At 43.5% G+C, this 27,831-nt stretch overlaps 7 protein-coding genes and 1 non-coding gene across 10 annotated transcripts; 7 read left to right on the plus strand and 1 right to left on the minus strand.

Moving 5' to 3' along the window:
* Nucleotides 1-1,673: 1,673 nt before the first annotated feature.
* LOC124315021 lies at nucleotides 1,674-4,800 on the minus strand. 2 transcript variants are annotated; one of them, XM_046780376.1, is made up of 9 exons: nucleotides 4,349-4,800; nucleotides 4,047-4,153; nucleotides 3,892-3,982; nucleotides 3,639-3,800; nucleotides 3,378-3,549; nucleotides 3,076-3,302; nucleotides 2,370-2,498; nucleotides 2,130-2,281; nucleotides 1,674-2,066 (listed from the first exon to the last, which is right to left on the minus strand). In XM_046780376.1, the coding sequence occupies exons 1-9, from the start codon at nucleotides 4,502-4,504 to the stop codon at nucleotides 1,805-1,807; spliced, it is 1,458 nt and encodes a 485-aa protein (XP_046636332.1). In that variant the 5' UTR covers nucleotides 4,505-4,800; the 3' UTR covers nucleotides 1,674-1,804. The 2 variants fall into 2 exon arrangements, with proteins under 2 accessions (XP_046636332.1, XP_046636331.1); XM_046780375.1 differs by having other exon boundaries at nucleotides 4,047-4,794.
* A 1,454-nt stretch (nucleotides 4,801-6,254) lies between these two features.
* On the plus strand, nucleotides 6,255-12,552 carry LOC124314381. The gene is given in 15 exon segments (XM_046779498.1): nucleotides 6,255-6,384; nucleotides 6,478-6,501; nucleotides 6,605-6,750; nucleotides 6,834-6,995; nucleotides 7,081-7,251; nucleotides 7,338-7,580; nucleotides 7,659-7,924; nucleotides 7,991-8,227; nucleotides 8,290-8,458; nucleotides 8,541-8,930; nucleotides 9,076-9,299; nucleotides 9,362-9,575; nucleotides 9,655-10,134; nucleotides 10,136-12,121; nucleotides 12,186-12,552. Coding segments are annotated over 15 exon segments (4,860 nt in total). The 5' UTR covers nucleotides 6,255-6,350; the 3' UTR covers nucleotides 12,300-12,552.
* Nucleotides 12,553-12,881: 329 nt separating this feature from the next.
* LOC124314379 (thiol S-methyltransferase METTL7B-like) lies at nucleotides 12,882-25,965 on the plus strand. Of its 2 annotated transcripts, XR_006911199.1 has the most exons (4): nucleotides 12,882-13,106; nucleotides 13,229-13,640; nucleotides 13,713-14,041; nucleotides 25,949-25,965. XR_006911199.1 is itself a non-coding variant. In XM_046779496.1 (3 exons), exons 1-3 carry the CDS (start codon nucleotides 12,988-12,990, stop codon nucleotides 13,971-13,973), a joined length of 792 nt encoding a protein of 263 aa, XP_046635452.1. In that variant the 5' UTR covers nucleotides 12,882-12,987; the 3' UTR covers nucleotides 13,974-14,176. The 2 variants fall into 2 exon arrangements, 1 of the variants encoding a protein (XP_046635452.1); XM_046779496.1 differs by lacking the exon at nucleotides 25,949-25,965 and having other exon boundaries at nucleotides 13,713-14,176.
* On the plus strand, nucleotides 14,627-15,725 carry LOC124314378 (cuticle protein 18.7-like). The gene is made up of 2 exons (XM_046779494.1): nucleotides 14,627-14,711; nucleotides 14,797-15,725. The coding sequence occupies exons 1-2, from the start codon at nucleotides 14,700-14,702 to the stop codon at nucleotides 15,598-15,600; spliced, it is 816 nt and encodes a 271-aa protein (XP_046635450.1). The 5' UTR covers nucleotides 14,627-14,699; the 3' UTR covers nucleotides 15,601-15,725.
* Nucleotides 16,148-17,003, plus strand: LOC124314380. Its single transcript, XM_046779497.1, has 4 exons — nucleotides 16,148-16,270; nucleotides 16,346-16,427; nucleotides 16,508-16,546; nucleotides 16,609-17,003. Exons 1-4 carry the CDS (start codon nucleotides 16,250-16,252, stop codon nucleotides 16,791-16,793), a joined length of 327 nt encoding a protein of 108 aa, XP_046635453.1. The 5' UTR covers nucleotides 16,148-16,249; the 3' UTR covers nucleotides 16,794-17,003.
* Nucleotides 17,226-17,333, plus strand: Trnay-gua. The gene is made up of 2 exons: nucleotides 17,226-17,262; nucleotides 17,298-17,333. It is a non-coding gene; the product is annotated as a tRNA-Tyr (tRNA).
* On the plus strand, nucleotides 17,995-20,755 carry LOC124314376 (bifunctional 3'-phosphoadenosine 5'-phosphosulfate synthase 2-like). Its single transcript, XM_046779492.1, has 8 exons — nucleotides 17,995-18,284; nucleotides 18,371-18,482; nucleotides 18,555-18,790; nucleotides 18,864-19,002; nucleotides 19,084-19,202; nucleotides 19,271-19,462; nucleotides 19,531-20,449; nucleotides 20,525-20,755. The coding sequence occupies exons 1-8, from the start codon at nucleotides 18,183-18,185 to the stop codon at nucleotides 20,614-20,616; spliced, it is 1,911 nt and encodes a 636-aa protein (XP_046635448.1). The 5' UTR covers nucleotides 17,995-18,182; the 3' UTR covers nucleotides 20,617-20,755.
* LOC124314377 (bifunctional 3'-phosphoadenosine 5'-phosphosulfate synthase 2-like) lies at nucleotides 22,193-25,120 on the plus strand. Its single transcript, XM_046779493.1, has 8 exons — nucleotides 22,193-22,450; nucleotides 22,522-22,633; nucleotides 22,715-22,950; nucleotides 23,023-23,161; nucleotides 23,249-23,367; nucleotides 23,597-23,788; nucleotides 23,866-24,784; nucleotides 24,851-25,120. The coding sequence occupies exons 1-8, from the start codon at nucleotides 22,424-22,426 to the stop codon at nucleotides 24,946-24,948; spliced, it is 1,842 nt and encodes a 613-aa protein (XP_046635449.1). The 5' UTR covers nucleotides 22,193-22,423; the 3' UTR covers nucleotides 24,949-25,120.
* Nucleotides 25,966-27,831: the final 1,866 nt, after the last annotated feature.

The raw sequence follows: 27,831 nt of genomic DNA on the forward strand, positions 1-27,831 counted from the left end.
TGGGTTTCTCTCGTGAGATTCAAAAGTTTGGACGAAGAAACTTCCCATCACTTATTTGAATAAATAAGGTATGCAGCCTATATACATAATACGCATCGTATTAGGCAGTCTTCAATCCGGTTTTTGTATTCAAAAGCTGCTGCGGATATTATATAACACTTTTTTAGTTTCCATATAGTTGTTTTGGAATTGTGGCTGGCTTCGATAACCTATAGATATTAACAGAAAACAAATATTAATATGATGTAGGCTATTTTGTGTCCCTTCAATCTTGAATTCCTGACCATGGCCAATGAAAAACACCGCGGTTGTTGTATACATTTCTCTTCATAGCATTGCTTGTATACCAGCGAATAAAAATAAGCAAGGAAAAATTCTTTACACAAACTGTAATGCAATTACAATTATGGTTTACTGATTTAAGCCAATAGGCCTACAGCAGTCATCAAACTAATGCTATGTACGTACGTATTTATTAAAGAAAAACAAGTCCCAAAGCGCTGCAGTTGCGATGAATGACCTCAGATTTTCTCGTTTTTTCAGGTTGTGAAATCCCCCTCTGTGACTAGCACAACTTATAACAAATATATTACGTCCAGTTTCGTATGTATAGATAAAGCCATCAAGTGGGTCACTTTGACATGATTTATGTGGGTGTGGGGCGTTGTCGATATAAAAGGGTTGCAAATTCATGTTAGTAGACGCGTCATCGTCATCGTGTGAATTCGTATTAATTTCCCGGGTAAATAATTTAACCGCGAATATCGTTCATCAAAATTCCCAATGGAAAAAACCAAAGTTCAATTGTGAAATATTTTTCCCCTCACTTTTCCCGTATTTTTTTGGGCATCGATTTTTTATAATTTTCCCGTATTTTCCTCTTCATTTTTTCCCCATTTTTAAAAATAAATTTCCCATTTTTCCCCAACGAATGAATCCACAGGAAAAAAGAGTCGGCGACCCCTCGACGTCTCTATAATTCCCAGTTAATATAGTCAATTCCCAAGGGGACCACATAGAAAGAAATTGGAATGGCCAGCAGCATATTTACTATACAGGTTGTGTTTAGTTATTATGGAGAACTCCAGGCAGACTTCAGAAAAATACGGAAAAATACTCAGCCGAATAATTTCCAGGTTAAATTATTGAAAAGAGAAAACCCCTTTTTGGATGGATGAGGCATTCCGGTTCATTTAGGTCTGGTTATATCCCCTGGAATAAAATGTGATAACATGCCGGAAAAACAAAAAGAAGTAGAACAACAAAAATAAACCGGTTTTTAATTTCATTGGGGCATCGACTTCTAAATAATATCTACTGCTGTAGTAGAAGTCAACAAACTCGATCGAAATTATTCGAAAAGAAAAGATGTAGCTACAGGTTAAAGAAAAATCCGGTTTTTCAACCAGTTCAGCATTTTTATATCGACTTTGTAATATGCAAATAATTATATAAAAATGCGCAGTCATTTTTCTCGAACTGAAATTAAAAAAAAAAAAAAAACATGACGTTGAACGCGGTCGACAACTATCGCCTTGGTTTTCTAGTTTCATCATTTCTGGAATGACACAAAATCGCGGAGAAATTTGAAGATTAAATTCTGATATGCGAGCTGCGCCATAGCGAAAAATTGAAGATGAAAAATTCCAATCGCACTGGGCGAAAACTGTGGGTCGCGTCGAAAGTGTATAGAAATGACAAGACAAACATTTTTCAAATACATCTTTAGATTATTAATGATGCGCAGAACGGGATTCAACATCCAAGAGGGGCTGCGGTCAAACACAAAAGGCGCTATAGCTGTTTATATTATTCTAATGATGCGGAATCGAATTCTTTCTTTGAGGAATGCGAGGAAGGAGATGACGTAACCGAGACCCAGCAAGACAAACGCCCCGTTCAAATTGATCAACGTCAAACGAACTAGCGGCTTCTTTTGCTTCTTTTTCTTCTTCTTCTTATTTGTCTGGCTGCTGTGGTGATTTTGCAGGTCACACGGCCTGACGTCCGGCTCGTGCCACCTCTCCCACAGGCCCATCAGTCCAACTTCGCGCATCGACATGACCCTGTTTTCAACGATTGATTAGCCTATTTATTTTTTAGGTGAATTTAATCAAGAGATTGTGTACCCTCTGTTAAACCTTTCCGTGTAGGGACTGTTTTTGGTGAGTCCCCAACAGAAGGCCGTGTTGTCTGAGTAGCGCTCGGCAGCCTGCACCAAATTGCACTGGCCCGTCTTGCGGAAATCCTGGCGCAAAACGGCCAACAGGACGACTCTTGTCTGCAGCATGTTACCATCAAAATCCAATAACATAAAACAACAAATATTAGACTCAATAGAAATGTTTTGTTGACGAATGAAATTTTACGTTGAAATAGACGTGCTGATAGGGTTGGGATTTCACCAGGTCGATGCACTGCTCGGTGGCCAAGCATCGCGATTTCGGATAGGCTCTCAGTTTATCGCCCAGCGCTTTGAACATGCCACTCTCGGCTGTCTGGCGTTCAATTGAATCAAGAATTATCCCTGAGGAATTTAGTTCACTAAATAACCGAAGGTTTAGAGGTCTTTATGGCAGCACTTGTCTGCTGAGAGAGGCACCCCGAAAGTCTTTATTGGGAATTTTCTCGACCAGTCAGAATCGAGGAAATCCGAAAAACACGATTTAGGGTATTTTAAGGTTTAGTTTTTAACTATAAGGCATGACAAAGTTAGGTATAGAGCTTATTAGACGTTCCTGAACCTAAAAAAAAAGAAACTATGTGATTCTTTTAACCTTTTCGATGCATTTAAAAAGTGAAGTAGCGGCCATTTACTTTTTGACGGCTGTGATTTTCACAGATCTGATAACAGATGGCGCTACATTAAGTAAATATCAAACCTCTCAAAAAGCCATAGTAAGAATCGGTTAAAATAGAGTGGCCTTTTTTAACGTTAGGTCAATCCCACCCACATCTTAAATTACAAACTTACATCTAAAATTTAACTAACTCTAAATTCTGAAGGCGCCCAAGGGGCTTTATAAGATAAGACCCTTATAACAAAATGAACTAATTGCTGACGAGATATTATACCGAAAAAATGAAATCGGCACCCTGGCCCTTTTCCACCACCAGGTGAATGTTGCGGTTGGCCAGGAGATCGTCGGGACTGTCGACCAGCGGCCTCTCGCGCGGATTGGACGTCACGTACGAAATCAAAATGCCGTTGTAGACGTTGACGAGGACCAGAGTCACGAGACACCAGGCCCCCGTCACCAACCGGATCTTGAAAGGATTCGATCCGCTAGTGAAACTGCCGCCTGATGTGCTCATTAAAATTATATAATTCAAGTAATAACCATGCTATCGATATCGCTAATAGATATTCGGGAAACCTTGACTCAACAGGGTTCCCAGGACGTAAGCGACAACTTGATTCAAGGAAACCGATCCGGCAACTGGTTGCGATCCGCCTTCCGTCTCTGTTGCGGTGGCAAAGTGAATTCGGCTGAAGTAGAACAACGTCGCGATAACGGAAACGAGCGACCCAATTAAAGCGATCCAAACCTTTTTTCCAAATGAAACAAATCAAAGAATTCATTAGCGAACTAAATTTTTTTTTTGAATTGAAATGAATTGATTATAATTAAATATACCCAATAATGAAAAGGTTTGACGACGGCCAGGATATTATTTTTCGACTCTCCGGGCATGGGGATCAAGAAGGCCGATCGAGCGTACATCCACGGATGGATGAAATCCAGGTGGCGGAATCGATCTGGAGACAGCCGGATGGCCGCCATAATTACATCGCATTGCTGGTATGTAATTTGTCAAAGAATTAAACAAAGTCGCTGGATTAAAACAAAACAATTCATTTATAATTATGCGAATTATGTATAGGCCTACTCCATTGACGACGTAACTGATGAGGCCTGGATGACTTTGGATGGCACCTCCCGGCTCCAGAACGGAATCGTTGACCTGGAGGATTGTGTAACTAATTTCGACAGCGGTTAAATTGAGAATAAGTTCAATAGAAATTTATTATTGTGCGGACGGACTTTAATTTGTAGCGACGTGTGAGCCAATCGAGCATCAACGCCGAAACGCCCGACAGATCGACAATGTGTCCAGTCGCATTCCGCTTTATCTCCAGTGATACTGGCAGCTTGAATTTCCATCGCCAGTGTAAAATTTCCAGCAAAAACAAAAAACAAAAAAAAAAAATAATCAAAATTTGAGTATGTTTGTAATCGAATAAGCGCAAAAGAAAACAAGGACAAGTAATTTGACCACATTTTTTGTTTTCAATTTGAAAAAGTGTGTGCTGGTCATGGAAACACATTATATAGCCTAATCTTACTGGAGCACCGGCTACAACTAGATTTCCTCCGTGATCATGTTCTTGGCCAGCAACAGTGGCGAAATAGAAACCGAATTGTGAAATTGATGAGATATTATTCGAGGGGTCACTCGCCATCGCCAAGAAAATGCCCAGCCAATAAAAAGGGTTTTTCATTTCAGCGCCAATTTTGAAAACGATTGATTCAATTCAAACCACGACTGGTCAGGTTTCACTCCCAACAGTGACTGCTGTTGAGTCGATTGACAATCCCTGTTCCATGCTGTATAGGCTTTATAGACTACATGGTGAATAATATCGAATTCAACTTACAGAAAGCAGCCGGAAACTGGAATAATAAAAAAATCGATGGACTCTAATCCGTTCCGTGGCTGACAGCATCTCTGCAAGACCCCCTCATCAGGGCGTATACAGGCTATATACATGCTATGGCTATATATAGACTTATATTTATACCTATCCCTTTGTATGTCCAATAACTTATTTAAAATGCCGCGCGTTACAATTCACATTTGATTTCGTGCTGTCAGCAGATTATCTATTAATAGAAACGAACTGACTTTTGTCGACGTCCAGTCCGACACACACGCCAGCCGAGCGAATGAATTTGTAATGCTGCTGTGATAGAGTCATCAACGGTCACGGCCCCTGCTGCTGTGAGTGACGTGCTGTCCACTTTCCAACTTTAATCTCTAAATTACGTCGAATAAGGAAGCACACATCGCTGGACATGCTGATGCATATTATGTATCAAAGCAATCTCGATTCAGCATATTTATAGAATTATATATTCTGCGGGTAATAAATATTGGGAAAAGGAAATGGCTTCCCGAATCAGCATCAGCACTCCGTAAAAGTGTTTTTTAAAAATGGTATAATTAATAAAAATCTAGCCTTATTACAAAATACAGTTCTACAACTAGGCCTATATCACGTTAAAGTTGGTCAGCAATTTCAGTAGGAAACCTTATAGACAGATAAATGTCATCAATCGCGGCATTGCCCTCTATATTTGTGTGTTGTTGTTTGTTGCGATGGTCTGGCGCGCCATTCAAAATTCGATAAACTTCTCTTGCGTTCTCATGAACCGCAGGTCACCTATGTATACCAATATACGCTTTAGCAGTTTATAAGGAGTTGTTGGCTAGATGCAGTTGATTCGAATAAAGTACGAGATGAATAAGCATCATCACCATTTTAATAATGCCAGCTGTTGTTGATATCAATTCGATTTTTTTCCAGCGAAAAAGTTCATTTTACCATCAGTCAAAGGTTGGAAAACAACTATACACATCCAGGGGCTCAACTTGATAAAACTGGTTAGCAACTAAATAGCCGCATGGGATTCTTCAGACGAAAACTAGTGATATAAATGTTTTGGCGACTTTATCAGCATTAATATAAACCGAAAAAAAAAAGTTTTTGACCTTGTCATTTGATATGCGAAAAACCACGACCATCTGGTTGAAACCTTCCCGAACGAACACAGTCCAATATGCTGATATGATGTCACATCATACAAAAACACACGACAAGGCGAAAAAAAAATACTTGGAATAAGGTTACAAGGCTAAAGGTTGGACCAGCACACTATGGATCACATAACCAGCGCAGCAAGTACTAGCTAGTAGCTACCTTCATATCATCACGATATTGAAAACAAATCAAAATTTTGGGAGTAAACATTATATCCTGGCGCGTTGATGCTTAGCCGAACAGGCTATCTTGGGTCGAGATGACCTTTTGCTATACATACTTGTATCAAGGCGTTTCACAGCAGCTGAAACAAATATGAAATCGAGAAGATGCGATATCATGTGTTGATGGGCTGTGCATCTGGTCGGATTGAGGCGGGTGTAATAACACTTGTTTTGCTGTTGTGAATAATCCAAACAAACTTTAGGTATAAAAGAGCCTCCGCAATTCGAATGAGACAACCAGTAAGCTTTTCGTGGCTTATTGAGCGTTGCTGAAGTGACTTGTAAGTCGCGAGAGCTTCACCATGGGCAAACTTCAATCTTCTCTTGTCATTTTGTGTAAGTTTTATTACCATTCATTTTCATATAAATTCTAATTGAGTTCAAAATTGTGATGAAACTATTTTAATTTTCACTACGACGATTCTGCAGCTGCGCTACTGTGCCTGACATGGGGTAAGAATCCAATCTATTTTTTTGATTTTTTAAATTTTAAAATTAAAAATTCAACTATGACTAAAAATTAATTTCTTCGTATTTAAATGGCTGTGATTTACAGGATGGGAACCGGGACAGGAGTACGTTTACAAGTACATCGGCCGCTCAGTGGCCGGCATCTACAAACTGAAGATGCAGAACGCCGTCATCGAACTTCAAAGCCGAGTCGTCGTCCAAAGTGTCGACGAGAACAACATCATCGTCAAGGTAACAATTGCTTTTGATTATTATACAGTATATGATGCTGGGAAATTGATTTACAATGGATTAATCTGTTTATTTATATATAGTTGGAAAATGGACAAATCAGACGCACCGGTAAATATTTGGTGAACCCGTACCACGTTGGAGAAAATGGCGACCAGCCCGAAGAAATCGAAGGCGAAGAGGACGCCATCCTCAACCCGGAATTCCTCGGCGCTCCTTTCGGCGTCTCCCACAACAAGGGCTCGGTGAGAATCGAAACTTTTATTATTAATTTAAATATTTGCAATTGAGGATTGAATGAAATGTCACACGTATATGCTATTCTATTAGATCACTGGAGTGCAAATCGGTTCCGATGAGCCTCTGTGGGTCGTCAACTTCAAGAAAAGTATCGCCAGCCAATTGCAAGTGGACCTGACGGGCGTCCGCAGCGTCGGCCCCGCCCCCAACTGGCAATCAGCTCCCAAGGATGGCGAGAGCATCGTCTTCACCACCTTCGAGGTAATAGATTGAATTAATATTATTTCAAATGTATCGATCTTTAGATGATGGTTATCTAATAACTTTCTTATATCGTTGGCAAAAAGGATTCCGTGACTGGCGACTGCAGCACCACCGTCGGCGTCAGCCGCTTGTCAGCCGTTCAGGCCTACAGTTCGGAAGCCTTCAAGTTGGGCTCGTTCGATGCCGTCTGCAAGGGCAAGCCCGTCTACAAGATCACCAAGACCAAGGACTTGAACGACTGCAAGAACAGCCCCGCCTGGCACTCGACCACCTCCGGCGTCCACGAATGCGATTTCGGCAAGGGCAACTGCGGCGATTTCATCAAGGTAAAAAACCAAATTTGAATTTTCCCGCCAAAAAATTCAAATTCAAATCAATTTTTAATTTTTTTTCCAAAATTCTAGCGCGTTACCGAGGCCAGCTACTTGGCCTGCGGCGATGATTTCCCTTCGTTGACATTCGTTCACGCCTACGCCTTTAGCGATTTGCTGGCCCAGCCATTCGCCACCAAAACGAATAAAAACGAGCAGCTGCTCAACGCCGTCATCATCAGCCTACGATTGGAGCGGAAGGAAGCCATCAGCTCGGCCTTGTCCGTCTCTTCACCCAAATCTCACGAAAGCCTGGCCTACGTTTTCGGCGACTTCCAGCAAGTCAACGGCGATGAGACGTAATTTCAATTGAATTTAATGGGCAATTAAAAATTAATTGATAGTCAAAATGATTTGAATATTAGTCCGGCTCAGCCCAATTTGGTGGACGCTTACATGAAGAGCCCCGCTCCCGTTTCGTCTATGCACTCCAACATCATCGAGGCCCTGACGGCCGTGGCTGTCGACCTCAAGGACAAGCCGGACGCCGAGCAGGACAACATCGACCGGTTGGCCGTCACCGGTCGCGTCCTGCAGATGTTTTCTCTCGAAGAGTTGAAATCCCTGTGGCAGGAGATCAAGGATCAGGATTCCATCGTCGTGTAATGATTTGGATTTCTAATTCTAATTTTTCTAATCTAATTTGTGGAAATGTTATGTACAGGACGTTGTTCGTCGACTGCGTCGTCCAATCGGGCAGCAATCCGGCCGTCATGTTGATCAAAGAATTGGTCGAATCCGAACAAATTACCGGAGTCAAGGCCACCTGGGCGCTGGCCGCTCTCGGCTACCACGTCAAAACCCCAACCCGTGAGCTTCTCCACGAGCTTGTCGTAAGTTAAAATGTTTCAAATATAATTCCCAGGTGAAAATCCAAAGCTATAATTCAAATAATTTGGTTTTCCCGCCAATAAGAACTTGTTGAAATCGAGCCCTGTCCAGTCATCCAAGACCCTCTCGCAGACGGCCATGTCGATGGTAGCCGATCTGTTGAATTCGGCCTGCGGCTCCAAAATGGCGGCCGGCAAGAAATACCCCGTGTCCGTCATGGGCGACTTCTGCGAGGCCAAGGACGGCGTCATCGTCAACGAGTTCATCCCGCTGCTGGCCAGGGAACTGGAATCGAGCGACAAGACCTTCGACCGCATCGTGGCCTTGGCCACTTTCGGCTCACTCGGCCTGGAGGAAATCCTGCCCGTCTTGTTGCCCGTCATCCGCGGCACTCCTGGACAATTCGACGACACCGCCGAGCGACTCCGCGCCGTTCTCTCACTCCATCGCGTCGTCTTCACCGCCCCCGAAAAGGTATCCAGCCAATAATTATTTCACTTTCCGCGTCATTAGAACTTTATTTGGATAATGCGCGTTATAAATCAATCAAATCAAAATCAAAAAATCAAATCATTTTCTGTCCATTCTGATTGATTTAAATGATTGATGATATTGATAGGTCCATCCCATCTTGGCCAGTTTGGCTTCCAATGTCGGCGAGCGCCCCGAGATCCGCATGGCCTCCCTGGGTCTCCTACTCATGTCCAACGCTCCTCAATCTCTTTGGCAAAAGTTTGCCGCCAACACTTGGTTCGAGCCCAGCCGCCAGGTGGCCTCTTTCACCCACAAGCTCATCCAGTCGATCGCCCAGGCTCCGCCCGCTTCTCCCCTGCTCAAATCACTGTAATTCTAACTTCTACAATGCCACCAAAAACTTCTATTAAACCCTGGACGGTATCCAACAGGGTGAAAAAGGCTAACATCGTGTTGCCCATCGCTAAAGCGGACGTGGCCGGTCTGCCCTTCTCCTTCGTCGACATCAGCTCGGACCGTTTGGACGAAGGCATCACTTCCATGATGCACACAGTCAGCTTGAGGGATAGCAATCAACAGTGGCCCGTCTACTTTGCCCACCGTTACTCTTACCAGCTGGGCCCCTTGCCCAGAGCCCCCCTCAGCGTAATCCACATTCTTATAGTCAATCAATTTGATGATCTGATCGAATAATCTACATTTTGATTTGTGGATTTCCCAACAGATGGCCATGTGGAATTTCAACATGTCCGACCTCTGGCAAAGCATCCTGGGCACCATGTTCAAATCGACCGAGAAGAAATCGGGTAAAGATGCCGTCAAGTCCATCTGGGACGAGCTGAGAGCCACCGGCCGTCCTGCCGACAAACGGGCCGGTTTATTGCACATTAATTACCTGGACTCGATCAACCGGTTCATCGACTTGGAGAAATTGATCGAATCGATCCCCACCATCATGGCCGGCGCTTCCAAGTACCAGAACAAGCTACGACGTCAACGCGGCCAAGTACCGCCTGCTGGCCGAGTACAACCTGCACTACGCCTCCGATCTGGGCCTGCCCGTTCGCTTCCTGGTCACCCTGCCCTTCCTGGGCTCCGTCCAGGGTCAAGTCAAGAGCGACGGCAAGGGCGGCGTCAAGTCCGACCTAGGCCTGGCCATCACCTGGAAATTGACGTCCGAAATCCGGATGGAATTGCCGTTCAGCGGCAACTACATCGCCACCGGCGTCGACGTCCTGGCCGACTTCCAGACGCCCAGGGAGTTCAACTTCAACTACAACACCCAGAACGGCCAGTTCAAGATCGGCTACACGCCCAGCAGCAAAGTCACCGACTTGGTCCACTTCCACGTCCGTCCCTACACCGTCAGCCGCAACGTGGCCGACAGTCTGACGCCGACCCTGGAAGACTCCCGGGCCGTCAACATCATCAGCGTGACGGACAAGCCCATCGAGCGTGAAGTGTCCCTGGGCGGATTCATCGGACTCGACGTCAAATTGATCGAACAGAGCGAAGAGGCCCATTCCGACCGTCTCTCCTGGATGGAATACCTGGGCAAATGGGACGTCAACAGCCTGTCCAACCTGGGCTTCGTCCCGCTGAGCCTGCGCAGCCGCAAATACGTCGTCCGCTACGACCCGTCGGGCACCAACGCCAAATCCATCACGACGACCTACCTGTTCCAGTACGCCGTCAAGTCCAGTCAGAACAACGTCGTCTACGAGTCCGGCGCCAGTAAATCGACCAATCCCACGGCGGCCAACGACGTCGTTTCCTACAAGCCCATCGGCCCCTCCTTCCGCCCGCTCCTGGCCAAGGTTTTGAAGAACATCGAGAGCGGCAATGCCCGTCTGGCCTCGGCCGTTCTGGCCGCCGAGCAAAAGGACGGATCAGTGATCCAGCTAAGCTCCGTCGTCGGATTATCCAAAGACACCCGCTACACCAAGGACTACATCGACTGGCAGGTGGAGCTTAGCACCGCCAAGGCCGGCGGAGCCGATAAGAAGATCAACTACGCCATCTGCTACACGGCCGTCCGCAAGTGGAACTCGCCGCCCAATTTCGGATTCAGCAAAAACGTCCTGGAAATGACCGAGGAGGACAACATCGGGTTCGGTGCCCAGTGCCAGCACAAGGTCCGCTTCACCGCCAAATTGAGCCGCGATAAAGAGGCCGGAGAGGCCGCCATCCGCAGCCCGTCCGGCCAGCAGTGTCTCAAAGACATGGCCAACGGATTCCAGTACGGCAGCTCGGCCTGCGCCGCCGCTCGTCGCCTGGACCACACCTACAACCGCTACGAGCTCCAGTCGGAGACGGAGAACATGAACGACAATTGGCTCCAACTGGCCCGTCAATTCACCGCCTGGACCAACCACAAAATGTACCCGTTCATCGTCAAGCACGTCCACGCCCAGACCAACACGCCCGGCCAGGCTAAATGGCTGATCAAGCGCGATCCAGTTACTGGCGACAACGACATGACATTCGTCCGTCCTCACGAGACCGTGGTGGCCAAGAACGTCCGCTGGGCACAGAATAACGAATGGGCCCGTTTTTCGCCTATGACTTTCGCCCTGTCGCAGATTTACTATCCGCTCAACGCCGCCAGCGATTCGCTGACGGACTTGCTCAGCCTCGTGTCCGGCGGGGTGTCCGAGTCCAGGTGCTATGTCGGCGACCAGGCCGTCCGCACCTTCGACGGGGCCGTCTACAACTACACGCTCAGCGAGTGCCCGCACGTCCTGATGACCGACTGCAGCCAAAAGTCCAAATTGGCCGTCACCGCCCGTCAGGGCGCGGACGGAAGGACCAGCAGAATCGTCACCGTCGTCTACGGGCAGGACACGATCGAAATGAATCCGTCCACCGGATTCGTTGTCGTCAACGGAGCCAGGACGCCCACCAAGGGCCTGCCCAAGGGGGCCCACATTGAAATCCGCAAGACGGGAGCCTTCAGGCCGGTCGACATTGTCGTCTACCCGCTGGCCGACGGCGGATTCATGCTGGAAATCAGGAGCATCTTCTTCTACATGAAAGTCCAGGGATCCAACGTCGAACTGGCGCCTCCGGTTCACATGCGCGGAAGGGCCTGCGGCCTCTGCGGCGATTTCAACCAGGAGCCCAACGACGAATTCAAAACGGCTGATCGTTGCGCCGTCTCCTCCGGCGAAATGATGGCCGCCAGCTTCATGGTAATAATGTCTTGCATCTCTGATTAAAATTCTAATGAATTATTTCTCATTATTTTAATTATAGCTGAAATCTGGCGACTGTTCCAGCGATAGCCAAGTCTCTAGCCGCCTGTCGGAAGAGAAAGCCACTTGCTTGTCGGCCGACCAGCAGTTCCACACTCAAATTCACGACTTTTAAAATGATTTGGGCTTCTTAATTCACCGGAATTCCCCGCAGAAAAATGGCATTCAATCGACTGGAACTGGAATCACGACACAATCAAACTTGAAATATCATTTGGATGGTAAAATGTTCCTTGAGATTATTAGACGCTCGCGTCGCAATAATCTCTCTTTTCGGCTGGTTATAATTGTGTTGCAATTGCATTGATTTGATGCATTGACATGTAGTTGTTCTTTTTGAAAAGAAAAATATAATGACATCACGTACACATCGATGCATATTTCTGGTTTTTTGCGCAATCAAAATCATTAACAGAATTTTGGAATATTTCTTGTCGAGACATCAGCCAATAAAATAAAGAGAGAATAATTAAACAAGGAATTTAGAAAGGAAATTGATGTCCGCGCTGTTTTCTTTTTCATATTCTTATTTTAAGAACAGGTTTTGGCTCCTCCAAAGCATAGCTAAATAAATAAGAAAGCAACGGAATATACTAGGGAGATCTAGTTTTCTTGTTCTATTGACCTCTTATATAATATTCCTGTTATATCCTCCTCCTATCACGGAATATTGAATAAATACATGCCGCTTCCATTCTGACTTCTCGGGGTTGATTTTTCAACTCTGGGCCCATTTCGGTTTGGGTCTCGGCGATGCTCACAGGTCGCTCCTCTCCCATATCCTAAATCCATAACGCAATAAAATGTCGAGTCTTCTTCTAGACATCCCCTCTGTTTTATGGCCGTCGATTCCACAGCTGATGGTCGGTTGTGTCATTCTGATCGTTCTGAAAAAATACTACAATTCACACATTCAGCCATGGTGAGTTCATTGTCTAATTCTTTATTCATTCAAGTATTATTTATAGTTGTCAGTAACAATTAAGCCTGTATACCTTACAAATGCTGAGAGAGTGTTGACTTGGTTTTGCCATCACGTTGCAGGGTTTTTGCCAAATTTTATCCATCGCTGGCCAATTATCACGTGACTTGTCGGGAGATTAAGCGACAGCATTTCGCGTCGATGAAGAGTCACAAATCGGCCGATCCTGAGTTGAGGAAGAAGGGCGCCCTGAGGATCCTGGAAATCGGACCCGGTCCCGGCTACAATTTCGAATTCTATCCGCCCAAAAGTGAACTGACGGCCGTCGAAGTCAACCGCTTCTTCGAGGAGCAATTCTTCGAGAAACAGGCCGACCATCCGCACATCAAAATGGAACGTTTCGTCGTCGGATTCGCCGAGGACATGAAGGACGTGCCGGACAACAGCGTCGACATCGTCGTCTCCACCATGGTCCTCTGCTCTGTTCGCAGTGTCGAAGGGGCCCTGAAAGAAGTCCATCGCGTTTTGGCTCCGGTATGTTGTTCAATTAAGGTTTCATCTGTTTTTTTCGATCGATTTTATGTTAAACATCCTCCTATAAAATAGGGAGGAAAATATTATTATTGGGAGCACGTCCTCGACCCTGAGAACATTTGGGCCCGCCTCGGCCAGCATTTGGCTTCCTACACCTATTACGACCTGCTCTTCGGCTGCCAGTTGAACCGCAAAAGCGGCGAAATCGTCAAAGCCAACAAGGCCGGATACTCGCACATTGAGCACCAGCGATTCAGAACACCACCGGAGAAGGGCTTCGAATTCCTTAGCTTCTTTCACAGCGCTCACGCCAAAGGAATCGCAACCAAATAAGGAATCGATTATTATTCATGATAAAATTGATTAATATTGAGCAGCAGATTTTAAAAAGGAATGGCCTAGATAATTTGATTGGTTTGAAAAAACAATACGCAGAATACGATACAAATATTAAACATATATGGGTGATGACATTGAAATGAGAATAAGACTTCCGTTGAATAATAAATTGTGCTTGCTCAGCACGCAAGGTTATATTCTCATTTACTTTTATTCTTTTTTTAAATACTGGACCGGTTTGACATTTTCTCCGGTTGCAACGGAAAAAAAATCAAATCCGGAACATTTTAAATATGAAAGTGTGACTCAACACAAATGTATGCCATATGCACGCGTGCCAATATTTAAAAATAAAAAGGAAATCATATAAGTTATATGATAGTATCACAGACACTAGACACCTTGGGTTTAATACACATCAAGGCCGTTAAAAAAACGCTTCCGTATGATTCGTTTTTTCTTTTCATATAGAAATCCTACACCTGTCAAGTATTGTACAAGTTCAACACTGGAAAAAAAAACTAAATTAACATTTCTGGTTGCAACCTTTTCCGCAATCTTTCGATTAGTTTTTTTGCTCGCACAAATTCTGAATATTACATCAGTTTGACTTCCTATATTCTGTGACTAGAGTATAAAAGACTAGCCACCGATTGGAGTCAGTCAGCAGCAGTCTCTCTCTTCAGCAGCTCTTGCCTCCCAATTTAGTGCGAAACGAAGATGAAGTCCATTGTAAGTTAACTTCAATTTGCAACTTACCTAAATTCTTTTGAGAGTAAATGATAAAATGGCTTGTATTAATAACAATCACGCACAGGTCGCTTGTCTTTTGGTTTTGGCTGTTTCCGTCCAGTCCCAATGGCCGAACAACTTCGGGTACGGTCTCAATCCAGCTGGATTCTTTGGCGGATTCAACGGCCTCCACCCGGGTTACGCCGGATTCCCGGCCGGCCAATTCTACGGACATCCAGGACGATATGTAAACTACCCGGCTGCATCTCTGCCTGCCTATGACGCCTTCGGCAACCAAGTCGGAGGCTACGGCCAAGTGCAGGACACGCCGGAAGTGGCCCAGGCCAAAGCGGCTCACTTTGCCGCCCATGACGCCGCCAGGGCCCGTCTCTTTACACCCGTCGTAGCGGCTCCTGTTGCTGTTCCCCTCGTCGCTGATGCTGCTGTTGCTCCCACTCTGGCCATTGAAACTGCTGGTTCTCCGCTGGTAGAAACTGTTGCCACTCCGGTGGTTGAAACCGTTTCCGCTCCGGTCGTCGATGCTTATGTTGCCCCTCCGTTCGAGTCTGTCGCTGTTGCCTCTCCCATCATGTTTCGCAAAAAGCGACAGATTCAGCCATTGGCTCCTCACGTCGGCGCATCTCCTTTCGCTTACAGTTTCACTACTCCTTTGGCTTACAACCACTACACTGGCGGTTATTCTCCTTTCGCTTACTCCAATAACTTTGTTACCCCTGACGGCTACAACTATGGCGCTCCTTTCGGATTCCACCTTGCGCATCCTTCAGCCAACTTGGTTGCTGCTGCTCCGGCCGTCGTCGCCTCGCCTGTGCCCGCCACCACCATCACTGACAACACGGCGGCGGTCGTCCCAAACGTTATCGCTTGATCCATTACTCATCTCGCAGCAATAACCAAATAATTTAGAGCTGTTTTTCTTTTGTACAATAATAGTTACTATGGGCCATCAAGACCAGCAATTCTCTCTTGAAATAAAAATTGTCTTTCACTCGATATTATCTTTGTTGCGCGAATTTTATTCCAAACATTTTAATCCTTAGAATCTTATAGTTCTTCTTATAATTAGGAAATTTAAATTGGTCGATTTTACAAAATAATAATCCCATGGCAACACATTTTTCCTTGTCAAGATTCCCCGCATAAAATGTTTGCAATTCCTGATTGGTCAGCAACTGTACATAGCAGTTGCAAGCATCTTGTCGGACGACTTTCAAACATGCAATGTCAGCAATAACTCAATACCTTGAATATACCTAATTTGGTTGAACCTTCCTCACACAGCACCAAAAAAGATTGGGGGAAAATCATTTTGCGATTCACCTTGAATCTCCTCAGCCAAACAGCAGTGCTGCTGGTGCCTCAAGGGCTCATTTGTGAAGGTAATTTGAAACGAATATAAAAATGCGATGACAAAAATCTCGACTCCAATCAGATCGTCATTCAGTTTACCTGCCCGTCTTACCCGATTGACTAGCCACATTTTTTGCTCTTCCGTTAGCATACCAACTTTCTGACAAATGCATTTCAGGCGCATTGCGGTAAGAAAAATGATTTAAGCGTTAGGCCCTATTAGTTAATTTGCGAAAACCATACAATTGATTTTCGGTTGCCAGGTGTTTCTGTTCTTCGTGTTTTCATTGGTGGACGTTCTAACTGCTGCTGCGACGGAGAGATCAGCATTTGCATCTGCCATCGGTAATGTATCACAACACCACGTCAAATCTTCCAAGCATATATTTTTAATCACGCCAAATCGTTATTGAAATGTTTTATAGACACAATTACTGCAGGCTGGGGCAGCGGACGTACTGCAAGTAAATTCAATTAATGTAATTGCGTATATTATTATGCAACTCATTTCATTTTGATTATATAGACGACGGCTGCATTTGGAAAGGCACTTCCCCATTCTGCGATGGAGGGTGCGCTGTGGTGGGACATGTCGTTCGCCAAACCAGCACCATCGGCGACGGGGGTAACGTGTTTGACTGGACTCAAAGTCCTTTGCTGCCCTTCTGTGTCGCCAATGGCGGCCAATGTCACTGTGTAAACAGGGAATGACAATTTCTAGCTATTTCACATTATATATTCCCCTGAATATGCATTTAATCAGAGGCGCTTTACATAATAATCTGAACTCAAATTTTCTTCTTTACGCTGCTATTGCGAAAAGAATTTAAAAAGCTCAAACCATTGGCTTGCTTTCTTATTATTCCTTCCGCTATACTTATTAAAGCAAAGTGTTTGCGCAAATAAAGAAATTAAACTGTATCAATTGCTAGATTACTGCTGCAACATTCAAGACGGTGTATATACTATAAAACTCTTTTTCTAACTGAAATAGTAAACTTTCAAATTGTTTATAAAGAATGGCGCCATACTATGATTGCATTTGCGGTAGATAAGAATTTCAGCAACGTCGGCCAAATTACGAACGGAGTAACCCAACATTCTAAACTGTAACAACATTGAATTTGCTTCACTTTTGTGTCTCCGTCGATAGCTCAGTTGGTAGAGCGGTGGACTGTAGCATAGTGTTACACGATGTAACCGCGAGTGCAAGGTATCCATAGGTCGCTGGTTCAACTCCGGCTCGACGGAAAATATTTTTAGACCGCTGTGGCTTCTTATACGGCCTTATTTTAACCGCAATTTTATGATTAAGAAATTGGATTTTAACATGGAATAGTTGAGTTTTAAATCGATTTTATTTTTGATTAATTCAGTTAGGTAGCAGTTGAAAAAATGTATATGGACGAGATACACACGGGGAGCTAAAAATATGGAGCGCAGCAACAAAGAGAAAGCAACCGCAAGAGAAATCCCATTGAAAGAACCCATATTACAGCTGTTGCCGTTGGGCATATGACGTCAATTATTCAGAGCAACCAATATGCAGCTCTGCATAAGCAACATTTTCCTGGTATAGGGCGGCAAAACAGAGCAGCAGCTCAAGCGCAAGCTAAAAACGGCGCGAAAAATTTAATTCCGTTTACGTAAGAAATGACGCTTATTAAAGTTGTTATTTAATTTCGGTCGGCAATGTTATATTATTGTGTATATAGGAATAATGCTCAAATGCTGGTGTCCTGATAATGTTCCCTCATTTTGAAACAAACGAGCGGTTGTAAATAGATTTCTTATAGACTATCGTAGCTACATAGGGCCTTGTGCAAGATAAGCCCAAGTATATTAGTTGCGCTTACATATATTCCACCCACCAAGCAAAGGCCCTCCATTTTGTTCGGCTTAGTATAACTATCGCAATGTCAACAAACGTAGCAACGACTGAATGCCATTATCTCTCTCCAACATATAGCTCGGTGGATGGGCGCTCTTATATTTTTCTGTCGACTCGTATAGTTGTGGACGTTGGGGACTGGGCTGGACAACATGTGAATAATTATAAGTTGAGAACTAGCCTACCATTCATGAGAGACAAGTGAAGAGATGGAAGCAAACCGGCAGGAGCAGAAGGAGGAAGCAGGAAGCGCCTACGGCATGGACGCCAAGCCAACCCTAGCAACAGCTGAATTGAATTTCGGGGACATTGTAAGACAGTGCTGCATACTACGATTAATAATTATACCGTACATATAGTTGTAATAATTTTCTATCGTGAATTGGAAATTATTTAGTCGCTGCAAAAGGCCACTAATGTCACCTACCACAGGCCGTTGGTGGACAGGAATGTCCGCAGTAAGATGATGGGCAGAGGCCGATTCAGGGGATGCACCATATGGTTTACAGGTACAGAATTGTAATATAATGAATAAAAACAATCAAATTATTTTTTTATTTTATTGTTTTTGTATGGGAAAGGATTTTCTGGCGCCGGTAAAACGACGTTGTCGTTCGCGATGGAAGATTACCTCATCGCCCGAGGCATTCCGGCCTTTTGTCTCGATGGCGACAACATGCGCGTCGGTCTCAATTCCGATCTGGATTTCACCGATCCTGATCGAGAGGAGAACATCCGCCGCGTCGCCGAAGTGTCCAAACTCTTTGCCGAGTCCGGCGTCGTCACCCTCTGCGCTTTCGTGTCGCCATTCCGACAGGTAATTAACAACTTATTCATCACCTTATTTTGCATGTATATTAAGTAATTGAGACTTTAAAAAATTGTTTCAGGATCGAGATAATGCGAGGAATATCCATCAGAAGGCCGGTCTGCAGTTCATGGAAATTTACATCGACGCTCCGCTGGAGATTTGCGAGAAACGGGACCCCAGAGGTCTTTACAAAAAAGCTCGTCGAGGCGAAATCAAAAGTATGAATATATCCTCGAAATTATTGTCTAATAAGCTTTTTTTAAAAATTTATTTTGATGTATTGATGTGCAATGAAATAGATTTCACCGGAATCGATTCGCCCTACGAGCCTCCCCAGCGACCTGACATGACGTTGCCCACCAATGAAATGTCCGTCAGCGAATGCACTCAACAGCTGGTGGATATGCTCGTCACTCGGGTACAAATCTTGAATGAATGATTTCAATTATTAAGTTTATTTCTTAAATTTCGACTGCCATACCACAGAATATTTTGCCGCAAACAGCACAGGCGTCCGTGCTGGAACTCTTCGCTGCCGACCCGATCCGGGCCAGAGCCGAAACGGAAACTTTGCCTTCGCTAGAAATCAGCCAAATTGATCTTCAATGGGTTCAGGTTCTCTCCGAAGGCTGGGCATCTCCCCTCAGGGGATTTATGAGAGAGCGGGAATACCTCCAGGTATATTTACAAATTCAAAAATTTACTACAGCGTCGATTATTTCTAAATAATTCTCATGTAATATTAGATAATGTACTTTAAAAGTATCCACGAAGGCGTCGCCGTGTCCAATCAGAGCATGCCCATCGTGCTGGCCGTCAGCGCGGAGAACAAGCTGAGACTCAGCGGACGTCCAGCCATCGCCCTGCGCTATTTGGGCAAACCGGTGGCCATTCTGAGAGCGCCGGAATTCTTCGAGCACCGCAAGGAGGAGCGATGCGCCCGCCAATTCGGGACGACGCATCCGGATCATCCGTACATTCGAGTCATCAACGCCAGCGGCAACTGGTTAGTCGGCGGAGAACTGGAAGTTGTCGAGAGGATCAGATGGAACGACGGACTGGACGAGTATCGGTTGACGCCCACCGAACTCAAACGCATTTTCCAGAAAATGGGAGCCGACGCCGTTTTCGCCTTCCAGCTGAGGAATCCCGTCCACAACGGCCACGCACTTCTCATGCAATTCACCCGTGAGACTCTGCTGGAACGCGGCTACAAGAAGCCCGTCCTTTTGCTCCATCCGTTGGGCGGCTGGACCAAAGACGACGACGTCCCATTGCACGTCCGGATGGAACAGCACCGGGCCATTTTGGAGGAAAAAGTTCTCGATCCAGAGAACACGGTGCTGGCCATCTTCCCATCGCCGATGATCTACGCCGGCCCGACGGAAGTCCAGTGGCACGCCCGAGCTCGGCTGACGGCCGGCGTCAAGTTCTACATTGTTGGTCGTGATCCGGCCGGAGTCGAACACCCGGATGTCTTCATGAACAAGCACCTCTACGAGCCGACTCACGGCGGCAAAGTCCTTTCCATGGCTCCCGGACTGGCCGGCATGGAGATCATTCCGTTCCGGGTGGCCGCCTACGACAAAGTGGCCAACGCCATGAATTTTTTCGAGCCCGAACGCAGTCGCGATTTCGATTTCATTTCGGGTACTCGCATGCGAGGTATTTCATTGAGTTTGCGGCAATGATAATAAGTGGATCTGTTTCAATTTAATTTTCTATCAAATTTTATTTTAGCGCTCGCCAGATCGGGTACGCAACCACCGGATGGATTCATGTCACCCAAGTCCTGGGATGTCCTCGCCCACTATTACAACTCGTTGCGCTAAAACAATTCGTAAAAATGCATTTTACGAAGATTATAAATGAATAAAGATCGCCGAACGTACATTTAAAAAAAACCAATCCTGCATGCTGTATACGATTGCGCTGTCTGCGCTATAAAATAAAATGAAATTTGATTAACAATTTTGTGAGGGTCGATAGTTGTGTCGTAATAATTCTTTGGGTATTTTAGCTAGATCATCATGATATTTTCGTTCCTTCGATATGTACAAATTTGTTTTCGACTTTTGACTGGATTATACTTGCTTTTGTTGACTCGAGGGCTGTAATCTTAATATTATCAGCCCCTCTCAAGCCCCCAATTTGTGATGACGAAAACGATAAACAAAGAACGACTGCGATGCTGGAAAAACCTGGCCGTTGTGTGCCATATAGCTTTGTGTCTGGGCAGGGTGCATTCTCGGTGACCTTTGCAACGCGAGATTTATGGTGAACATAAAAGTCTCACTGACGCGATAGCTGCGCCGTAAAAACCTGTCTCAAAACTTCTACCTGAGTAAACGTTTCATAAATTATATTGCTTTAATGTATAACGATTATATTAGCACATTTCGTAATCCCTTATACATATGATCAGAGTCTGGCGAGACAGCAAAAGGACAACTAAGTATACAGGCAATATAACTTGATCTGTTGTGCTTTAAAAATGCCTTGGCGTGCAAAGTTATTTGATGGTATAATAATTCGCCTGCGGCTTAAGACTACGTATTATAGCTTCTCATATACCATATGTTGCTGTAGTAGGCCTACAGATCAAAGTTTAAAATAGTTATAGCGCGGAGAATGAGCATTTACACGCATTTGAAATACAAGCAGAGTCTGATGTACTGTATATTTAAAATTCTCTATTAATTGAACATAGCCTAGACGTTATTTCCCAGTTGACGTAAATTCAGTATGAGTACATAGTTTTTTCAAGGCTACAAGTTAAGATCCTCTATAGAACCTGCGGTAGATTTCGACATGCTAATATCAATTGGTAAACCCGGGGATTATTACATTATAGAAAGACCGTGACATGTTATCTTGGGGAAAATCCAACGCACCAATTATTTAAACAAAAAAAAACTGTGTATCCATGAGGATCTTTTGCAATAAAACAAATAACATTTGATGATGTGAACCGGATAATTCGCTTCCAACCAGAAATTTCCGCTTTCGTTTAAACCAACATGATCCTAGCACCGTCAACTGGAGATTAGCTGATTACAAACAGCAAACACAGACAACTGGTCTTATACAATATCACGTAGGCTACACATTTATTATCAGCAGTCTTTATGGGCAGGACCAACAAATTCTTTTGGCTTTATACATTGCTTCATTCCACTCAGCATCATACAATATCATCCTTGAAACATCAGGTATTGTAATAACGTTATTCGAATAAAATATGGGACGTCACACGGTTTGTATCGACCAATAAACAAACACGAGCCCATGAAAGCCCATGAAAAACCCAAAAAGTATTATTATATTGTCGTGAATATGAGATAACGGGGTTTTCTAGATCACACCCAAATTGTTTGGTTGGTGAATATAAAAACTGGGCCGTCGTCCTTGAATCGCCATCGCATCTTCAGCCGGATAGGAACCCCGCGCAGTATAATCAGTAGACATCAGGTCCTGAGGGATAAAGAGATAATTCAAAGCCGAGCCTATACATTCGCTTTTGAATCGTCCGGACGCATTTAACGGCGCTGCAATCCTAAACTTTTCACCAGAATTCGTTGGAACGTTGAGGAACTCTTTCCGAGCATCGTCACACCCGACAATAGCATCCGTTCCATCATGTCAAATCCAGCAATTGGAAATATTGTAAGACATTGTCCTTGAAATTTGTAATACACGTTTTATTCTATAATTGTTTCATTATTATGAATTTCCAGTCAGCTAACAAAGCCACCAATGTGGTTTATCACCGGCCGCTGGTGAACAGAGACGACCGCGGTAAAGTGATCGGGACGGGAAAATTCCGTGGATGCACCTTGTGGTTCACCGGTAAGAAATTAATTGATCCGTGCAATTCTTATACAAAAACAGCAACGAATTTATTTCACGAACGAAATTGAAATTATATAGGGCTCTCCGGCGCGGGTAAAACGACGTTGTCGTTTGCGCTGGAAAATTACCTGATTGCTCGAGGCATTCCGGCATTCGGCCTCGATGGAGATAACATGCGTTTCGGTTTGAATTCCGATTTGGGATTCACTGATGCCGACCGAGAAGAAAATATCCGACGTGTCGCTGAAGTGGCCAAACTTTTTGCCGAGTCCGGTGTCGTCACTCTCTGCTCTTTCGTCTCACCATTCCGCGGGGTATATCATTTTTTATAGCCCCTTCGGATGGCGAAAGAAAAATAATAATTTTTTGTTTGGCCACCAATTCAGGATCGTGATCGAGCCAGGAAAATTCATGATGATGCTGGTCTTCCTTTCTTTGAAATTTTCGTGGATGCTCCGTTGAATGTGTGCGAGACCCGCGACGTCAAGGGTCTCTACAAGAAGGCCCGTGAAGGACAGATCAAAAGTATAATATTAGATCTTATTAAATTAAAATTTGTACAACAAGCGTCATGCAGCACGGTTCGTTCAATTTCGACTTTTCATTCATTAGATTTCACCGGAATCGATTCGCCCTACGAAGTGCCACTGGAAGCCGAGAGTACCATGAGAACGGGCGAGACATCTATCGTCGAGTGCACCCAAAAGCTCGTCGATCTTCTCGTTGAACGGGTAAATAATATAAGCCACAAAGCTACTGTATACTGAGGTGAATCTGTGCTCAAGGTTTAGCCTATCTATTGGTGTCAGCAGTTGCGTTTTAGGTGGTGCTGAAATATCTATTTATACAGTGTGGACATTGTTATCACCAGTGTTCGTTTTCTATACTGTCCTGCATGCTGGCATTGACCGACTTTTATTTGATGTATCTGTTATCCATTCGAAAACAATCCATTTACAGAACGTTCTGCCACCAGCCGTTCAAGCCTCGGTTATCGAGCTGTTTGCCAGCGACCCAGCCAAAGCCAAAACTGAATTGGAGACGCTACCGTCGCTAGAGATCAGCGAGATCGATCTTCAATGGGTCCAAGTCCTGTCCGAAGGTTGGGCTTCTCCTCTCAGAGGATTTATGAGAGAGAAAGAATACCTACAGGTGATGTGACATTCACAAAATGCCCAACACAGCATTTGACGTTATGGTTCTAATCTTTTCCATGTACAATTATATAGGTGGTGCATTTTAACAGTATCAACGACGGAGCGGCCGTTTCGAATCAGAGCATTCCCATCGTTCTGTCCACTTCCACAGGGGATAAAGATCGATTGGCCAAGAGCGATGCCATCGCTTTGCGCTATTTGGGCAAACCAGTGGCCATTCTGAGAGCGCCGGAATTCTTCGAGCACCGCAAGGAGGAGCGATGTGCCCGAACATTCGCCACGACTCATCCGGATCATCCCTACATCAAGACGATCATGGCTAGTGGCGATTGGCTGGTTGGTGGTGAACTGGAAGTCCTCGAGAGGATCAGATGGAACGACGGATTGGACGAGTACAGGTTAACGCCCACCGAACTCCAGCGAAAATTCTTTGACATGGGAGCCGATGCTGTTTTCGCGTTCCAACTGAGAAATCCGGTCCATAACGGCCACGCTCTTCTCATGCAGTACACCCGTCAGGCCTTGTTGGATCGAGGTTACAAGAAGCCAGTCCTCTTGCTCCATCCATTGGGCGGCTGGACCAAAGACGACGACGTCCCCTTGCCCGTCCGAATGGAACAACATCAGGCCATTTTGGAGGAAAAAGTTCTCGATCCAGAGAACACGGTGCTGGCCATCTTTCCATCTCCTATGCTCTACGCCGGTCCCACAGAAGTCCAATGGCACGCCCGATCCCGGATGACGGCTGGCGCGAAGTTCTACATCGTTGGTCGTGATCCAGCTGGCATGGCACATCCCGATGCTGCCCTTAAGAAGGATTTGTATGAGCCGACTCACGGTGGCAAAGTGCTTTCCATGGCTCCAGGTCTGGTCGGCATTGAGATTATTCCATTTCGAGTGGCCGCATACGACACGAAGGCTAAAGCTATGAACTTTTTTGACCCGGAGCGCAAAGCAGACTTTGATTTCATTTCTGGAACTCGCATGCGAGGTTCGTATTGTTTAGCATTTAACAAATATTGAGGAAAATCAATTTTTTATATATTTCTTATTAAAGGTCTGGCCCGAACGGGAACACCACCACCCGAAGGATTCATGTCACCAAAATCTTGGGATGTACTGGCTCGTTATTATCGGTCTTTGGTTAGCAGTTAAAAACTTGATTGTATGTTTCAATGTTTAAGATAGACGAATCGACGTCTAGCATTATAATTTCGATTTTAAACCATTATACCATTATAATTTTTGATCGAATTTTAAATTCAAATTGTTTAATGTGCATTTCGGCTGATAGTTTCCCCCAAAAATAAATGTATACCAACAATTATTTTATGCATACATTTTTGAAACAGAAAATAAATTTAAAAAACACGCCTATTTGTTATCATTAAAAAAAAGAAGAAAACTGGTAGAATAAAAAAATAAAGCTTAAAATTCTGATGAATACAATACTACATATTATTTTCAATGCCAATGCTACTGTCACATATAAAAAGTAGGCTCTTCCCTAGCAAGACAGGTTTTCTAATATCGAAAAAAGATTGATGCAGGGTTGTAGATCTCGTTACGCTGATCATTTTTAACATATGGTTTAGGGTGTGCAAATGAGCGGAAGTGCCCGTAAAACGCGTTCAAAGTTTTGAGTTTTACGGAGCTGACGCGCTGCCCAAGCCGGCCAGAAAGGGGGGTCGAGTGGAGGGGACTGCGCGCACCCTTGGGAGAGGGGTGAGTGATGGGGGGTATATCTGGGCCATACTATACCGGCCCATGTTTCCCCTTTGCTACTATATCAATGGTGGTCTAATGGTCATAAGCCCGGGCTATAATGCTAAAGGGCCGAGGTTCTAATCTCGGACAAGTCGAAACAGAAATTTGAAATAATTGAAATTTTTAAATTATGAAATTTTATTAAGACAACTACACCAGTCACTTGTATAGACCTTATTAAGATCCAAAGGTATGGGTCAAGCCGACCCCTTTGCGTCGCGTTGCAGTGTGAAGGGGACATCGAATTAACATATCGTGTAACAAGAAATTTGTTTAAACTTGTAAAACAATTTATATCGTCATTTCAAATTCATTAAAGTTGTGTTTTTACTTCCTGGAAGATTTTCTATCAACTCTTATTTCAATTTCTTTTCCTTCATGAATGTTTTAATAGATTCATTGATTTTAAAGACTTGAAATAGTGTATTGGACATCGATTAACATATCCTGTAACAGGAAATCCCTTGAAATTTGAAAAACAATCAGAATCGTCATTTCAAATTCATTAAAGTGGTGATTTTCAGTTCCTGGAAGATTTTTCTACTAACACTTATTTCTATTTCTTTTACTTCAAGCATATCTTAATAGATTCATTGATTTTAAAGACTTCAAATAGTGTATTGGACATCGATTAACATATCCTGTAACAGGGAATTCCTTGAAATTTGTAAAACAATCAGAATCGTCATTTCAAATTCATTGAAGTGGTGATTTTAAGTTCCTGGAAGATTTTTCTATTAACACTTATTTCCATTTCTTTTCCTTCAAGCATATCTTAATAGATTCATTGATTTTAAAGACTTGAAATAGTGTAATGGACATCGATTAACATATCCTGTAACAGGGAATTCCTTGAAATTTGTAAAACAATCAGAATCGTCATTTCAAATTCATTGAAGTGGTGATTTTCAGTTCCTGGAAGATTTTTCTATTAACACTTATTTCTATTTCTTTTCCTTCAAGCATGTCTTAATAGATTCATTGATTTTAAAGGCTTGACATAGTGTATTGGACATCCATTAACATATCCTGTAACAGGGAATTCCTTGAAATTTGTAAAACAATCAGAATCTTCAGTTCAAATTCAATGAAGTTGTGTTTTTACTTCCTGGAATATTTTCGATCAACTCTTATTTCTATTTCTTTTCCTTCATGAATGTCTTAATAGATTCATTGATTTTAAAGACTTTAAATAGTGTATTGGACATCTAATTAACATATCGTGTAACAAGAAATTTGTTTAAACTTGTAAAACAATTTATATCGTCATTTCAAATTCATTAAAGTTGTGTTTTTACTTCCTGGAAGATTTTCTATCAACTCTTATTTCAATTTCTTTCCCTTCATGAATGTTTTAATAGATTCATTGATTTTAAAGACTTGAAATAGTGTATTGGACATCGATTAACATATCCTGTAACAAGAAATTCCTTGAAATTTGTAAAACAATCAGAATCGTCATTTCAAATTCATTGAAGTGGTGATTTTCAGTTCCTGGAAGATTTTTCTACTAACACTTATTTCTATTTCTTTTACTTCATGAATGTTTTAATAGATTCATTGATTTTAAAGACTTCAAATAGTGTATTGGACATCGATTAACATATCCTGTAACAGGGAATTCCTTGAAATTTGTAAAACAATCAGAATCGTCATTTCAAATTCATTGAAGTGGTGATTTTCAGTTCCTGGAAGATTTTTCTACTAACACTTATTTCTATTTCTTTTACTTCAAGCATATCTTAATAGATTCATTGATTTTAAAGACTTCAAATAGTGTATTGGACATCGATTAACATATCCTGTAACAGGGAATTCCTTGAAATTTGTAAAACAATCAGAATCGTCATTTCAAATTCATTGAAGTGGTGATTTTAAGTTCCTGGAAGATTTTTCTATTAACACTTATTTCCATTTCTTTTCCTTCAAGCATATCTTAATAGATTCATTGATTTTAAAGACTTGAAATAGTGTAATGGACATCGATTAACATATCCTGTAACAGGGAATTCCTTGAAATTTGTAAAACAATCAGAATCGTCATTTCAAATTCATTGAAGTGGTGATTTTCAGTTCCTGGAAGATTTTTCTATTAACACTTATTTCTATTTCTTTTCCTTCAAGCATGTCTTAATAGATTCATTGATTTTAAAGGCTTGACATAGTGTATTGGACATCCATTAACATATCCTGTAACAGGGAATTCCTTGACATTTGTAAAACAATCAGAATCTTCAGTTCAAATTCAATGAAGTTGTGTTTTTACTTCCT

The sequence above is a fragment of the Daphnia pulicaria genome, chromosome 10 (genome assembly GCF_021234035.1).
Source record: "Daphnia pulicaria isolate SC F1-1A chromosome 10, SC_F0-13Bv2, whole genome shotgun sequence".
Taxonomy (NCBI): Eukaryota; Metazoa; Arthropoda; class Branchiopoda; order Diplostraca; family Daphniidae; genus Daphnia; species Daphnia pulicaria.